The sequence below is a fragment of the Oculina patagonica genome, chromosome 7, assembly GCF_052425735.1.
Source record: "Oculina patagonica isolate OP01 chromosome 7, crgOcupat, whole genome shotgun sequence".
In the NCBI taxonomy this organism is placed as follows: Eukaryota; Metazoa; Cnidaria; class Anthozoa; order Scleractinia; family Oculinidae; genus Oculina; species Oculina patagonica.
In genome coordinates this window covers 29,264,494-29,281,107 of record NC_135764.1, presented here as the reverse complement: position 1 = coordinate 29,281,107, position 16,614 = coordinate 29,264,494, and the positions used below count along the sequence as shown (strand labels likewise).

Genomic DNA, 16,614 nt, shown 5'->3' with positions numbered 1-16,614 from the left:
AGATTTTAAGTTTATTCTTGTTAGGAACTACTCCTTAAATTTGACTCGGTGTGGCCTGATTATGCGGTCTGGGGCGTTTTAAAGCATCGAATAAGATTCTTTAATGCTTGGCGGTAATTTGTACTGAAAATAAAACAGATACAAAGGTTTATAGCACAATTTGCTGTATCGATAAAACGGGCAACAAACCAGAAGTATTGGAAGCCACAAGACGACATGTCCGATACAAAGAGAATCAGAATCCACCCGATAGTGCCGGGCAGCCAGCATACTGCATTTATCGGTGATGCCTGCATGGTAAATTGTGGAAAAGCAAAATATAACTGTTGTAGTCGAAACGATATAAGGGTTTCTTTTTGCCTCATTCAAGTTTAATTTGCGCACAATTACAATTCACGTCTTGGGTTAGGCTATCCCTTTTTATCATTTCAAAATTAAGTCATGAAGAGGAGACTTGATTTTTAGTTAATTTTGTTGTTACGACTGAACTACTTTTTAAATTTGACTCGGTGTGGCCTCATTACGCGGTCTATCTAGAGCGCTTAAAAGCATCGAAGAAGATTCCTTAATGCTTGGCGGTAATTTGAACTGAAAATAAAACAGATACAAGGGTTTACAGCACAATAAGCGTAAAACATTAAAATGGCAACAAAATAGAAGTATTGGAAGCCACAAGACCATATCTCGGATACAAAGAGGAACTGAATATACCCGATACTTAAGGGCAGCCAGCATACTGCAAAGCCCAACACAATAGCAATGGCCATCTTCAGCACATTTCGTTCCCTTTTCTTGCGTTGCTCTCCAGCGTTGACCGATTGCTCGCCTGGAATCGTCTGTGATTTAAGCTTTACATAGATTATAGTGTAGAGTATGGCTATCAGCACTAGCGGGGTGTAAAAGAATACAACAAGTATTGCTAAAGTGTAATTGGCATAAGATGAGGACTCGCCAAAGACTTCATTCCACTGCATCAAACACGCCTGCTCTCCTGGATATTCAACAAGTTTGTTGGCGAAGAGATAAGGGGACCAGGTAGCCATTGCGACGATCCAAGTGGCGAGAATGAAGAAGGGGCACAGCTTTGAACTGATGAGTGGGGAACGGAGGGGAAATACCACAGCTCCAAATCGATCCACTGCTATCAGAACCAGGCTTTGAATTGACACAGTAAAGGAGATATCGACTAAGAAGGGAACCAGCTTACATAAGGCCTGGCCAAGAGGACCACTGATCAGCGGCCAGGAGCCGACGTACAACTCTGTTATTATCCATGGGATCAGGAAAACCAGATACAGCAGATCGGACATGGCCATGTTTACGATTAAAAAGTTGATTGGTTTTCTCATGGTTTTCGTCTTGTAGACAATTATTCCGATGAAGATATTTCCAGCCAGCGAAACAACAGAGATCAGGCAGAAAGCGAAGGTTGTTCCGATTTTTTTTGCTGTAGGATTACTAAAGCAACCCCATGGCTCGGTTCCATTCGTCGTTGTGTTCACGTTTGCCGACATTCTCGTAGTTCAGCTATTTCTCTGAAAAATGATGTTTCATCTGGCTGGCTAACTTAACGTACAACCCCCGCGTTGTTTATGTTCTGCTGAAGGCGGGATAATCATTTGGTTTGAGGTCATTCATACGCAAGCAATTCATTATTCAAAGGTTAACTGACAGCGTTTACTAAAAACAACTTAATTTACCGTTTTGTTTTTTGGAAGAGGGACGGCGAAATTGACAGCTGCGACTTAATGATCGTGTCATGATCACGTAGGAAATTTCCGCGCATTGACGGGATAATATATAACTGATAGTTATTTTTGCGAAAATTTCCTTACCTTTCTGTTTCTTCTTTACGGCGCATCGTCTACCCGAAAATTATTGCCTTTTAGACTAGAAAAAGGTTTTACCATCTTTTCTACAGACATCATACTCTATAAAAGGTATTTAATAGTTGTTCATAGTACACCTAATCCTGCCTCTTGACGCTTGTTTGACCTGATATCTTTGAATTAATTTGAAGCACGGAAGATTCGAATACATGGAATTTTTTTTTTTCATTTTTCTTTTGCAACACCTCTACTTAATTCTGCTGTAATTTTCTCACTGCATTCTCATTTGGCCTTACTCCCGTATGATATAAAAAATTTGGCAAATATCATTTTGAGTATATTTTTCCGGGGCTTCAGCATCTTGTATACCAAAGCTGTTTTAGTGCCGTTAAACCGTGACGAAGAAAAACTATTTGCTGTACATTTCGTTTAAAATTTAAAATGACTACCATTAGAGTTATAAAATCGCAGTACCTTCAAGAAAACAATTGATCAATTTGTATAATACGTAGATAGGTGCCTCTAATTAGTTTGCTTTGCTAGCTAGATAATCTTACACGTTAAGAAAGTTTACTTAACTTTACGTGGAAGCACGTACTCTTATAGCTATAAGCCAGGTTTTAGGTACTTCACAGCAAAAATGGGGAAGTACAGAAAACTCAACTGTTATTTTCCAAAAGCATTCTCATTTTGTTTTAATATTAGCCCATACATTGATTAAACTTTTGTAGATATAAATTTTGCGATGTCAAACATTGACGGCTGTTTTAATACCACTTGGTGGTAATTTAACATAAACGTTTGTTCGGTTATTGCTTAAATGTCAGTGTTTCACGATGCTTCATTTGCGACAATTTTCTAATCCCAAGTTCCTTCATTACGTGCTGAATTTGTTTGATGTCAATATATTTTCTCGCGTCGATTATTATTCATGAATTTTTTTTAAATATCTCGTAAACACAAAACTTAAATGAATGTGGCAACTGTTAGGTTTTGTCAGTTCTCAAAAAATTATCGTATTCTTCCTTAACAGTCCTTAACTCTGCCAATTATCCAACAGTTTGTCCTGTCCTTGGAAACAAATGGACGGGTGGTGCCGGCAAAGGCGAATACTCAGTATATTTTGCTAAATAATATGACTGCGCTTAACAATATCACTCTTGAAGTCGTCTGATGTAGTAAAGCAGGTGTCCGAGAGTAAAACATCCGAGAACTGCACGTGATACCATCGTGCAAGTGATTGAGAGGAGCTTCCTGTCCAGGCTTCCCACAGTCAACTAACAATTCAGGTATTCTCCTTTTTTTTTGGGAAAAACTGCGCCTCTTCTGAAGCGAATAAAAAAGGTCTCTATGCTATAAAACACGGACATATAATCCAGTACTCACGTTAAAAATGAACTCTACTACATATAAATTTCAATTCACAAAACTGCCGCCAAAAAAGATGCTGTCAAATGAAAGCGAAGCGTTAAAACATTATTTATTTAACTGGGGCTAGTTAAATTGTCCACATCTACATTTTCAGCTTCAAGAATGATTAACTACTTAATTCAATTTCCTGCCATCACGATTCTGTGCTTTTTAAACTCTAACATGACTTAACTAGAAGTTCACGATCCATTTTATTGGCAATTACTCCTGTAATGTATTCCTCATTTGGTCGCACGTTAACGCCGTGTAGACTGGTCAATTTGTGTTTTGAAAGTAGAATTACTTTCTGAATCGCGCTCCTTTACGATGAATTTATTTCATTCTTCGTGAATTCTGTAATGAAAATTACAAAATTGGCATTGGTCTTGGTTGGCAAAGTGTTTGCCAAAGTCCCGGCAAAGTGTGTTTAACTAAGACAGATGTATTTGCCAGTATACAATTAACCAAAGGAGAAAAACATATTAAACAAAAAATACCAAAATTGCAGTCAGGAGTTGACATTGATGCTCTTTATAAATTCAGACGCTGACTTGTTTGAGCGTAAAACAACGCTCATAATGTACTTGTTTTCAAGACGTTTCGACCGAGAACCTCCGGTCTTCTTTGGTTGTTAACATGGCAGATAAAGCAACGGCTTTTTTTAACGGTTACACATTTGTACGCGCGCGAGTGACTAATACAACAAGTACACGTGAACAAAAATGTTCACGCGAAAGTTTCAGAGGCTTGCTCGCTAAATCACGAAGATTATAATAAAACGTAGCACGGTTGTCTGAGAGAAAACATCCGCGCACTGCATGTGATTTCAACGTGCAAATGATTGACAACAGCTTCCTGTTCAGGCTTCCCACTCAATCAACAAAAATGTGGATCTTGACACGAAATAATATTATCCACCTTTAAAAATCTAAAAACCTCGAATTACAAAAAATAATTCTAGAACAAAAAGACCGCACTGAATAACCTGCATTTAATTTTTATGACCTGCAGTAAAGAAGAAATAGTGACTGACAGGACTAGTGTTTAATAAACGGTCGACACACACAAATGTGTTATGAGTTTACGCAGACGGCAGACTTCATTATTCAGTTTTCGGCTCGATGATATGCAAGTCAGTCTTCCAAGAAAGAGACTCCTAGCATATAAACTCATAGCATATCACTTGTAAGGGCGATTGTATTCAGAATCAGGCTCAGGCATGGCAGGTAGATAAAACGTGGTGGTTTGTTTAAGAAGAATGTTTTATGCACCTGCTGTGGATTAGTACAGTTGAGTCAAACATAAAGAGCATTGGCGATAAAAGAGAGAGGGCGTTCCGGTTGTAACTGAGAGTGAAGTTATAAAAGGCCGGGGCACTTGATAGAACGGCTGTAGAAAGACAAGCAATTTACTTAAATGTTTTTTCATTTTTTATTTTTCGCAGTTTATTGCTTCCTACTTTAAGAAAATTACAAACTGAGTTTACACAATAACTACAAAATTATTGTAATGCCGGTCTCCAAAGAACGGTTATAATTTTAACCATTCTGCAAATTTTTTTAAGTGTAAATTGTTAAAGCAAATACACAACTGTTTTGATATAAATATTAATTAAAAGTTCCAAGTCGACAGAAACTTTCTGAATACAACAAAATTATGTATAGAGTTTACAAGAACTACAAATTAAAATGGCGAATTGTAAAACCATTGTCAAAAGTTCTGCAAAGTTGCTAAATATAAACTGAAGTTTTCTGAAATGAATATTATTTACAAGTTTTAGGTCTACTGAACCTTCCTATGAAAATTACATATAAAGTTTACAATATAATTACAAAATGACTGTAAAGCCAGTGTCCAAAGACCAATACCCGATTCCCTCTATAGCGCGCGCCTGCAGGGAATCACGGTAGTTGTATTCATCAAACCACGCGCGAGACTCGGCAACGATGCACGTTGCCGTACCGTGATTCCCTGCAGGCGCGCGCTATAGAGGGAATCGGGTATTAAAAACCGTTCTGCAAGTGTTCTGAAGTGTAAATACAAAGCAGGTTTGAAATTAATGTTATTTACAAGTTTCAGGTCGACTATACAGAAGTATCGTCGCTTCAGAAAAATATCTTACTTGATCTTCCTGTTTTCAATGGAGAGCAGTTAACTAATGATTTTCTTTTTATCTAGGCGCCGGTCTATGTTATTTCAACCTTAGATCTTTTCCGCATTTAATCCTACTATCTGTTAAATTATGGAAAATGAGCACCTTGTAATACAACTGTTGTAGCCGAAACGGGAAAAGGGTTTCTTTTTGTCTCATTCAAGTTTAATTTACGACCATTTAGTGCACATTCAAAATTCACATTTTGGATTAGGCTATCCGTTTCTTCATTTAAAAATTAATGTCAAGAATCGCATATTAATTATCTCTTGCCATTTTAAGCAATCATCCGTTTAACTTATCAGTACTATAGCGGAGACTCATTTAGACCCATTTAGTGCAACAATCACAATTCACGTCTTGGGTAAGGCTATCCGCGTTTCTATCATTTGAAAATCAAAGTCACGAATGGCATATCTTTTTGGCCATCTTAAGAAATCACGTTTAACCTACGAGCACTATATATAGAAAGTCGATTTTTAGTTAATTGTTGTTACGAACTACTTCTTAAATTTGACTCGGTGTGGCCTGATTATACTGTCTAGAGCGCTTAAAAGCATCTAAGAAGTTTCTTTAATGCTTGGCGGTAATTTGTACTGAAAATTAAACAGATACAAGGGTTTATAGCACAATTTGCGCGAGACATAAGATAGGCAACAGAATTGAAGTATTGGAAGCCACAAGACCATGTGTCCGATACAAGGAGGATCAGAATCCACATGATACTGTAGGGTAGCCAGCATACTGCAAAGCCTAACACAATAGCAATGGCCATCTTTAACACATTTCGTTCTCTTTTCACGCGTTGCTCTCCGGCGTTGACCGATTGCTCGCCTGGAATAGTCTGTGATTTAAGCTTTATATAGATTATTGCGTAAAGTATGGCTATCAACACAAAAAGAGTATTAATGCCTACAACATGTATTGCTAACAGGTATTTTTTATAAGATGAGAATTCTCCAAAGGCTTCTCTCCACTGCAACCAACACCCCAGCCCTCCTGGATATTCAACAAGTTTTCTGGCGAAAAGATGTGGAGACCAGATAGCCATCGCGACGATCCAAGTGGCGAGAATAAAGAATGGGCACAGCTTTGAACTGATGAGTGGGGAACGTAGGGGAATTACCACAGCACCAAATCGATCCACTGCTATCAGAACCAGGCTCTCAATAGACACAGTAAAGTATATAGCTTCTAAGAAAGGAACCAGCTTACATAAGGCCTGGCCAAGAGGACCACTGATCAGCCAGGAACCGACGTACAAGTCTGTTAGTTCCCGCGGGATCACGAAAATCGGAAACAGCAGATCGGACATGGCCATGTTTACAATTAAAAGGTTGATAGGTTTTCTCATGGTTTTCGTCTTGTAGACAATTATTCCGATGAAGATGTTTCCAACCAGCGAAACCACAAAGATCAGGCAGTAAGCGAAGGTTTCTCCGATTTTTTCTGCTGTAGGATTGAAGCAGCTCCATAGTAGTGTTCCATTCGTCGTTGTGTTCACGTTTGCCGACATTTTCGTAGTTCAGGTTCTTATTCAGCTATTTCTCTAACAAATGATGTTTCATCTGGCTGGCTAACTTAACGTACGACCCCGCGTTATTTATGTTCTTCTGAAGGCGGAATAATCATTTGGTCATTCATACGCAAGCAATTGTGTCATTCAAAGGCTAACTGTCAGCGGTTACTAAAAACAACTTAATTTCCCGTGTTGTTATTTGGCAAAGGGATGACGAAAATGGACAGCTGCGACTTTATGATCATGTCATAATCACGTAGGAAATTTCCGCGCATTGACAGGATAATACATCACGGGATAGTTTGTTTTTCGGAAATTTCCTTTCTCTTCTGTTTCTTCTTTACGGCGCATCTCATCTCTACCCGAAAATTTTTGCCTTTTAGACTAGAAAACCGTTTTACCATCTTCTCTACAAACATTATACTTTTAAAGGTATTTAGTAATTGTTCATAGTACACCTAATCCTGCCTCTTGATGCTTGTTTGAACTGATACCTTTAAATTTGAAGCACTTTCTCCGAAGATTCTCATTTTTTTTTAATATTAAGCCATACATTGATTAAACATTTGCAGATATAAACTTTGCAATGTCGAACATTGACGGCTGTTTTAATATCACTTGGTGGTAATGAAACTTGAACGTCAGTGTTTTACGATGCTTCAGTTGCGAGATTTGCGAGAATTTTCTACTCCCAAGTTCCTTCCGCATTACGTGCTGAATTTGTTTGATGTCAATATATTTCTCGCGTCGATTATTAATCATGAACTTGTTTATAATATAATCGAAACACCCAAAAATTAAGTGAATATTGCAGCTGTGTTGTATTAGGTTTTGTCAGTTCTGCAAAAATTATCGTATTCTTCCTTAACAGTCATTAACTCTGCCAATTATCCAACTCTTTGTCCAACGGCCTCTTTTAGTTTGCATTAGTTTTTTTTTATCAGCTATGCTCCATTTAAATAAACATTGTATGAACGAAATAAACAGCTAAATTACGCTGGTTTGCACATGTATGGCCAATTGAGACAATTCCATGTATAGTGCAGTTTTATTTCAAATGATATTTCCCGTAAGCGAAATCGTGAATATACTTCACCGAAAAGAAATGTTATTGCTGCACTTTCTCCTGCATGCTTTGAAATACTTGCCACAAGAAAAACTCTATGATAACTTTTTTTGCACTTCTTCCTTTCTTTTGCCCGAAATCGCCGCTATAAATTTATGTTGAACTGAAACAGTGTCATTATTCGGCTTGCTGATACTTTACAGTTGTAAAAGGTTATAAAATATTCCATTGACATATTTGTAAAACCAATAATAAGGCGTGAAATGATGAGCTTCTTATCTGCAAAACATCACTTAAAAAAGTTTTTTGCTATGAAAGCAGGCTCTGTTGATATTTCGAATGTGCTATTTTAATTAACCGGTCTTATTTCAAGGCTGATTTTTCTGACATAACATGGGCCGTACAAGTTTTGTTACTGATTGATTAAAAAGACCATAGTCCTGACTTACTCTCAAAGAACGTTGCGAGCCGGAAAAAATGGTCATAACTTAAGGTGGATTTCCACTGTCGCGTTTTTGTTGATGCACGTTAACTTACGTAAAAATTGTAAACGTACGTAAAATGAAATTTTACGCGCCCGATTACGTGCGTCGAATTTACGTTGTCCAATTTCCAATGCCACGTTTTTTCTTGGTATTTACGTACGTTACACGCACGTATATGCACGTAGCGATCGCGAGTGTTTTCAAAAAATTTGAACTGAGTTCAACTTTTTTCGCGGCTGTCTGCGGTTAGGCAGCGATTTACCCAATCATACTTTTGGATTTTGTCACATGGCACCACTTACCATATGGAAAACGATTTTCAGTTTAAATTGCCGTCTATTTACATGGAAAATTATTCAGATGTAGAAGCACTTCTCATCGAGAAAGTCCGAACATTTCCAGCAATAATCTATAGAACTGACTACACAACCAAATTACACGAACGCAGTAGTGAAAGAAAACGCCTGGCGTCAGGTTACGTAGGCTTTGAACCGGTTATCCGGGAAGGTCGCCTCAAATCTTTTTTTAAACAAGAAGTTCCGCTATAAAAGGGATGGCACCTCCCACATTTCACACTTCTCGGGCGCGAGATGCAAATTTGTACTCTTTGCATTCGTGGCACGTTGTGGTGCCGAGCATCCTTCAAGCTGAACATGCTTTAAAATCTCATGAAACCAAGATATATTATTGACAAAAATATGAAAAATAACTTCCTAACGTTTAACAGAATATTCCAAGAGAAAATGAAATACATTTTATCAGTAACAGTTGTGGAAAATACGCAGGTTGTTTGCCAGTTGTTTACGCTTTGATGATTGACTGACAATCAATCAATCAATCAATCAATCGCTGGGGCTAGTTAAATTGTACACATCTACATTTTCAGCTTCAAAAATGATTAACTACTTAATTCAATTTCCTGCCATCACGATTCTGTGCTTTTTAAACTCTAACACGACTTAACTAGAAGTTCATGATCCATTTTATTGACAATTACTCCTGTAATGTATTCCTCATTTGGTCGCACATTAACGCCGTGTACACGCTGGTCTATTTGTGTTTTGAAAGCAGAATTACTTTCTGAATTGCGCTCCTTTACGATGAATTTATTTCATTCTTCGTCAATTCTGTAATGAAAATTACAAAATTGGCATTGGTCTTGGTTGGCAAAGTGTTTGCCAAAGTCCCGGCAAAGTGTATTTAACTAAGACAGATGTATTTGCCAGTATACAATTAACCAAAGGAGAAAAACATATTAAAAGAAAAATACCAAAATTGCAGTCAGGAGTTGACATTAATGCTCTTTATAAATTCAGACGCTGACTTGTTTGAGCGTAAAACAACGCTCATAATGTACTTTTTTTCAAGACATTTCGACCGAGAACCTTCGGTCTTCTTCGGTTGTTAACATGGCAGAAAAAGCAACGGCTTTTTTTTAACGGTTACGCATTTGTACGCGCGCGAGTTACTAATACAACAAGTACACGCGAACGAAAAAGTTCACGCGAATAAAACATCCGCGCACTGCACGTGATTTCAACGTGCAAATGATTGACAGGAGCTTCCTGTTCAGGCTTCCCACTCAGTTAACAAACAATGTGGATCTTGACACGAAATAATATTCTCCACCTTTGAAAAACTAAAAGCCTCGAATAAGAAGGAATAATTCTAGAACAAAAGGAGATTGAATAACTTGTATTTAATTTTTCTGACGTGCAGTAAAGAAGGAACAGTGACCGACAGGACTAGTATTTAATAAACGGTCGACACACACAAATGTGTTATGAGCTTACGCAGACAGAAGACTTGATCATTCTAAGTATTTTCAGCTCGATGATATGCAAGTCAGTCTTCCAAGAAAGAGAAAACTAGCATATAAACTCATAGCATATGACTTGTAAGGGCGATGGTATTCAGAATCAGGCTCAGGCATGGCGGGTAGATAAACGTGGCGGTTTGTTTAAGAAGAATGTTTTATGCACCTGCTGTGGATTATAAGTACAGTTGAGTCAAACATAAAGAGCATTGGCGATAAAAGAGAAACGGGGGGCGTTTAATTTGTTTCGGTTGCAACTGAGAGTGAAGTTATAAAAGGCCGGGGCACTTGATAGAACGGCTGTGGAAAGACAAGCAATTTACTTTAATGTGCTTTTATTTTTCGAAGTTTATTGCTTCCTAATTTAAGAAAATTACAAACTGGGTTTACAAAATAACTACAAAATTATTGTAAAGCCGGTCTCCAAAGAACGGTTATAATTTTTACAAATTTAAGTGTAAATTGTTGAAGCAAATACACAGCTGTTTTGAAATAAATATTCATTGAAAGTTCCAGGTCGACAGAAACTTCCTGAATACAATAAAATCATGCATAGAGTTTACAAGAACTACAAAATGGTGAATTGTAAAGCCAGTGACCAAAGTTCTGCAAAGTTGCTAAATAAACTGAAGCACTTTGAAATAAATACTATATACTAGTTTCAGGTCGACTGAAACTTCCTATGAAAATTACATATAAAGTTTACAATATAATTACGAAATGACTGTAAAGCCAATGTCCAAAGAACAGTTAATAACCGTTCTACAAGTGTTTCTGATGTGTACATTGAATCAAATACAAAGCAGGTCTGAAATAAAGGTTATTTACAAGTTTCAAGTCGACTATACAGAAGTATCGTCGCTTCAGAGAAAGATCTTACTTGATTTTCCTGTTTTCAATGGAGAGCTGTTAACCAACGATTTTCTTTTTATCTACGCGCCGGTCATGTTATTTCAAACCCCATTTACACGCGCAAAAAAATCGGCACGGCACGGCAAATTTTTGGCACCGTGACCAAACCATTTTGGCACGGCACTGCCCATTTACACGACCAAAACAAGAAGGTTCTCTCCTGCTAGGCACGGTACCAATTTTTATCTTGGCACCCCTACTTTCCATCGGTTTCCTTGCCGAGAAATGGCAGAAAAATGTTTTGCTGTGATAGTTCATCGTGCTTTCAGGAGTGCAAAACGCGAATTTTATCGGAAAGGAACGAGTTGTCGACCATTCAACATAATGAAGAGTGTTCAGGGGAAAAACAAATTGACATCTGAAAGGAGTTGACGAAATCAGAAGAAGAAGATTGAAAAGTCTGAAAAATAAATGGCTCTTTGCAGTGATGGTGGAAGTGGCTGACTTACGGTGATTTTTTTAGAGCGGGAGCTTTCTCTTATCTTCTGCCTCGGTGGCATTCTTATCCCCGAGAACTTCTCTTTTTGTACTCTTTTCGCCGACCACGTGACTAAAAAAAACTAAGTCTCTTGGGGCGAGAATGACGCAGTGGCCGCCATTTTCGTAGAAACAACGCATGCGTCACACTTGTTTTCGGCACGGTGCCTCGATTTACCCGTGCCGAGACTACCTCCTGGAGGTAGTCTCGGCACCCCTAAAAAATTGGGCACTGGTGCCACATTTTTTTGGGGACCGGTACGTTTACACGTCGATAATTGGGAGTGCCGTACCCAAAAATTGTCAGCACGGTGCCAAAAATTTGCCGTGCCGTGCCGATTATTTTGCGCGTGTAAATGGGGTTTCAATCTTAATTTTTTTCCACATTTATCCGTGATGTCCGGTAAATTATGGAAAAGCGAAATATAACTGTTGTAGTCGAAACGGTATAAGCTTTTCTTTTTGCCTCATTCAAGTTTAATTTGCGTACAATTACAATTCACGTCTTGGGTTAGGCTATCCGTTTCTATCATTTAAAAATTTAAGTCATGAATCTCAAATCTTTTTGGCCATTTTTTATCTGCTGTAGGATTGCAGTAGCTCGATAGCTGTGTTCCATTGGTTGTTGTGTTCACGTTTGCTGACATTCTCGTATACGTAGTTCAGGTTCTTCACAAATAACTGTTTTTTTCTTCTGGTTTACCGAGGGCGGGATAATCTTTGTGCGCGGTGACGTCAATCATGCAATTAGTATAGGTAATAGCATGACAGTGCAGTAATATTTGGAAATAATACCGCGAGTAATAATGAACGATTAGACCATCTCCTTTTTTTTTTCGTTTATCGTCGTATGTGTTTTCTGATTTTGGGTCGGTCGGTCGGAATTAAAAAAAAAAAAATTAAAAAAAAAAAGTGGATAAGGAGTCTGGAATTAGGAGGCCCGGTACCTCAGCATAATGTCCGTGGAGCCTGGAAACAAGAAGACATGGTTACAAAGTCAACATGGCGGCAATGGAGGAAGGAAAAATCGACGTCGTGGTTAAACTCAAACAAGAACAGCGTAAAAAGGATAAAACATTATTTAAAATAATGTGTCATTTCTTTCTATACCTTCTGTATAATTTTTTTTTTTTGAAAACGCGAAAATCTGGGTCGGTCGGACGACGCTAAACAGAGAAAATAAAGGGGATGGCCTTATATACCCAGATCGTGCCAAGGTCTTCAGCAAAAACAATGTTGATTACGTTCCATGCTTTTTTTTTTGCAAGTTATTAAAGAACTTTCGTCTCTTTCTAAACGAGCTCGAGATAAGACAAACAACATGATTTTGTTATTGCACAATACAACTTAATATCGTCCTTTCGTCCGCTAATTCACCAACGTCACAACAATAGATTTCGGGAAATGACCTTAAAAATAAAATAGTGGATAACACGAGGTAATATCGTCATTAATACGCTAGAAAGTTCTTAGCACAATATTTCACGGTATATTTACAAGTTAGTTAAATTGAATATTGTTGTTAATTAATCATAACTCGCAAAACACACATTGAGTTCCAAAATGATTACTGTGTGCCATGTGATTTTCTTTATTTTCACCGAACTTTTTAAGCCTGCTTGGCAGAAAAATGTCAGAAGAATAACATATCAAGTCGTTGAGGCGATGGAAGAAGCAAAACAGAATATTTTGCCTTCACTACACAACCGAACACACACAAAGACTCTGAGGCATGGGCACGTTGGTCAACCGGGCCCACGATACATTTTATTGACACATCAATAAGATTACAGCAGGATGAGTAAAATCATACATAGCCTACATGCACCACAGCCGGACACGTAAACCCCAAAAAACCACTATGGGAAAAATTAGGGACCGTGTACCCCCGACCAATGCTATGGCGCAGCCTTTGGGGTTTTAAGGCTTACACAAACAAAAAACAATGATATCAGAATAATGAAAGAAAACGATAATCAAAGTACAATATATTCACAAAACGAAATAATAAAAATATAACTTAACGGAGTAAAGTGTAGGCCAAAGAGGCTGACCGTAGAATGTCACAAGTCTCTCAACGAACTCTATTTCAAACACGCTAACCATAAGTCCTCGCGAGCTACGCTCGCACCCAGTTCTCTGGTCCGTGTCGGCAAAATAGTAATTTATGTTAATTAACACTATCACAAATTACATAAATCACCCCCCGATTGAGTTGTTGCCGGCTTAAAATATTCAACAGGAAAAAAATAATTAGATTACGTCAAGGGGGTTTCCCTTTCTTAACAGCAAACAAAATACACCAACGCACTTGACCAAGCATGACGGCTAATAAAATTATCCAGGCAGCCGCTTAGAAGTCTTCCCTTTTGGACAACCACTTTTTTGTTTCTGTAAATAGTCGTTATATTAAGCATTTCATATATCGCATTTAAGACATTTTTCTTTTGGTGTTTTTTGTGTTTCTCTTTTTTTACAATGATACCTTTCATGTGTTCGAAGCGAGTGGCATTGTGTAAACGTTTTCTCGCAAGCTTCACATTTATAATCACGGAAAGACCAGACGCTTGATGATTTTTTTAATGTCTTACCGTCAATTGAAAGATATTCTTTTTCCACATCCTTGACAGATTTTTGTTTTGGAAGACAATAACATTCACTTTCACATAACGAAAGAACACTCGTTTGAATCAAACTGTCTTGCTGCGGCTCTAGTGGCCGCGGCTGGCGCGGACTCGCTCAAAGCCATTACCGAGTAGGCTCCAATGTTCAATTGACATTCTGCCGCTCGCGGCTTTTGGCGCTTCAAGTAGAAAGGGCGATTTTTAAGTTTTATTGGTGAAAAAGCGCTATATATAAACAGGCGCGTAGGAGGGGGGTTCGAGGGGTTCGAACGAACCCCCTTTGGAGGTCAATAATGGAGGACTGAAAACACAAACTGTTGATTTCAGCAATTAGTAAGTAAGTGGCCTCAATATATCCTAGTGACCTAGTATTATATGTAGTCAAAATAATCCCATCGTTGAAAATTATTTTCTTAACAGGCGTTCGGGATTTGATAAATGGAGTATCAATAGACCAAAGGCGGGGAATAAATTTCGGGGAAGCCAGGTGATACGTGTATTTAGTGCATATTGACGCTTTGACGCTGCTTTTAGTACACTTCCGGCATTTTTTGAAGGCTACGATCGTCGTAAATGTCAGGTAGCATTAGATATTTGCCTTGTATTATAAACAAAATAATATAATGAATTGTATTGTTCAAAATATCACTTGCCGCTTCGCGGTTCGTGATATTGAACAATTTTGAAATATTACTGCACTGTACATGTCACGCTATTACCTATGCTAATTGCATGATTGACGTCACCGCGCACAAAGATTATCCCGCCCTCGGTAAAACATGGTAAAACATAAATAGTGTGTTGCTTCCTCGTTAGCAAACCAGAAGAAAAAACAATTTGTGAAGAATCTGAACTACGAGAATGTCAGCAAACGTGAACACAACGACCAATGGAACACAGCTACTGATCATGAGTTGCTTCAGTAATCCTACAGCAATAAGAATCGGAACAACCTTCGCTTACTGCCTGATCCTTGTGGTTTCGCTGGTTGGAAACATCTTCATCGGAATAATTGTCTACAAGACGAAGACCATGAGAAAACCCATCAACATTTTAATCGTAAACATGGCAATGTCCGATCTGCTGTTTCCGATTTTCCTGATCCCGAAGAAAATAACAGAGTTGTACGTCAACTCCTGGCTGATCAGTGGTCCTCTTGGCCAGGCCTTATGTAAGCTGGTTGCCTTCTTCTTACCAAATGTCTCCGTTACTGTGTCTATTCAGAGCCTGGTTCTGATAGCAGTGGATCGATTTGGTGCTGTGGTATTTCCCCTCCGTTCCCCGCTTATCAGTTCAAAGCTGTGCCCCTTCTTCATTCTCGCCACTTGGATCGTCGCGATAGCTACCTGGTCCCCACATCTTTTCGCCAACAAACTTGTTGAATATCCAGGAGGGCTGGCGTGTTGGGTGCAGTGGAATAAAGCCTTTGGCGGCTCCGGGTCTTATACAAATTACCTGTTAGCATTATTTGTTGTAGGCATTTATACTCCTTTAGTGCTGATAGCCATACTTTATACTATAGTATATATAAAGCTTAAATCACAGACGATTCCAGGCGAGCAATCGGTCAACGCTGGAGAGCAACGCAAGAAAAGGGAACGAAATGTGCTGAAGCTGGCCATTGCTATTGTGTTAACCTTTGCAGTTTGCTGGGTTCCCTTCACTATCTCGGGGATTCTGTCCCCCTTCTCTTGTGGCTTCCAATACTTCGAGTTGGTTGCCAGGCTTATGTCTCGTGCAAATTTTGCTATAAACCCTTGTATCTGTTTTATTTTCAGTGGAAATTACCGCCAAGCATTAAAGAATCTTCTTAGATGCCCTCTAGACCGTATAATCAGGCCACACCGAGTCAAATTTAAGAAGTAGTTCGTAACAACAATTAACTAAAAATCGAATCTCCGCTACAGTAATGGTAGGTTAAACGGATGATTTCTTAAAATGGCCAAATATATATGTGATTCATGACTTAAAATTTTAAATGATAGAAACGGATAGCCTAACCCAAAACGTGAAGTGTGGTTGTGCATTAAATGGTCACGAATTAAACTTGAATGAGGCAAAGAGAAACTCTTTTCTCGTTTCGACTAGAACAGTTGTATTTACCAGACATAACTGAGCAGGATTAAATGCGGAAAAATGTTGTTATAACATAGACCGGCGCCTAGATAAAAAGAAAATCTTTAGTTAACTGCTCACCATTGAAAACAGAAAGATCAAGTAAGATCTTTCTCTGAAGCGACGATACTTCTGTATGGTCGACCTGAAACTGACTTGTAAATAATACTTATTTAAAAACCGCTTTGTATTTGATTCAATGAACACAT

General features: G+C 38.3%; 3 protein-coding genes across 3 annotated transcripts in view; 1 reads left to right on the top strand and 2 right to left on the bottom strand.

Annotated features, from left to right (window-relative positions):
- LOC144661729 (neuropeptide Y receptor type 1-like) overlaps positions 1-1,566 on the bottom strand; it is a 2,452-nt gene extending 886 nt beyond the window's left edge. The window contains exons 1-2 of the mRNA XM_078522548.1: positions 656-1,566; positions 1-194 (exon numbers count right to left, since the gene is read on the bottom strand). The exon at positions 1-194 is cut by the window's left edge and continues 886 nt beyond it. Of these exons, the coding sequence (XP_078378674.1) occupies positions 79-194; positions 656-1,514 (975 nt within the window). The 5' untranslated portion in view covers positions 1,515-1,566 and the 3' untranslated portion in view covers positions 1-78. The remainder of the gene's footprint in view (positions 195-655) is intronic.
- A 4,188-nt stretch (positions 1,567-5,754) lies between these two features.
- Positions 5,755-6,966, bottom strand: LOC144660338 (QRFP-like peptide receptor). The gene has a single exon (XM_078520947.1). The coding sequence runs from the start codon at positions 6,905-6,907 to the stop codon at positions 5,942-5,944; it is 966 nt and encodes a 321-aa protein (XP_078377073.1). The 5' UTR covers positions 6,908-6,966; the 3' UTR covers positions 5,755-5,941.
- Positions 6,967-15,138: 8,172 nt separating this feature from the next.
- Positions 15,139-16,156, top strand: LOC144661027 (QRFP-like peptide receptor). The gene has a single exon (XM_078521742.1). It carries the CDS (start codon positions 15,152-15,154, stop codon positions 16,154-16,156), a length of 1,005 nt encoding a protein of 334 aa, XP_078377868.1. The 5' UTR covers positions 15,139-15,151.
- Positions 16,157-16,614: the final 458 nt, after the last annotated feature.

Bases quoted from the DNA above. Each gene is read 5' to 3' on its own strand.
- LOC144660338 (XM_078520947.1), bottom strand. From the start codon at position 6,907: ATGTCGGCAAACGTGAACACAACGACGAATGGAACACTACTATGGAGC.
- LOC144661027 (XM_078521742.1), top strand. From the start codon at position 15,152: ATGTCAGCAAACGTGAACACAACGACCAATGGAACACAGCTACTGATC.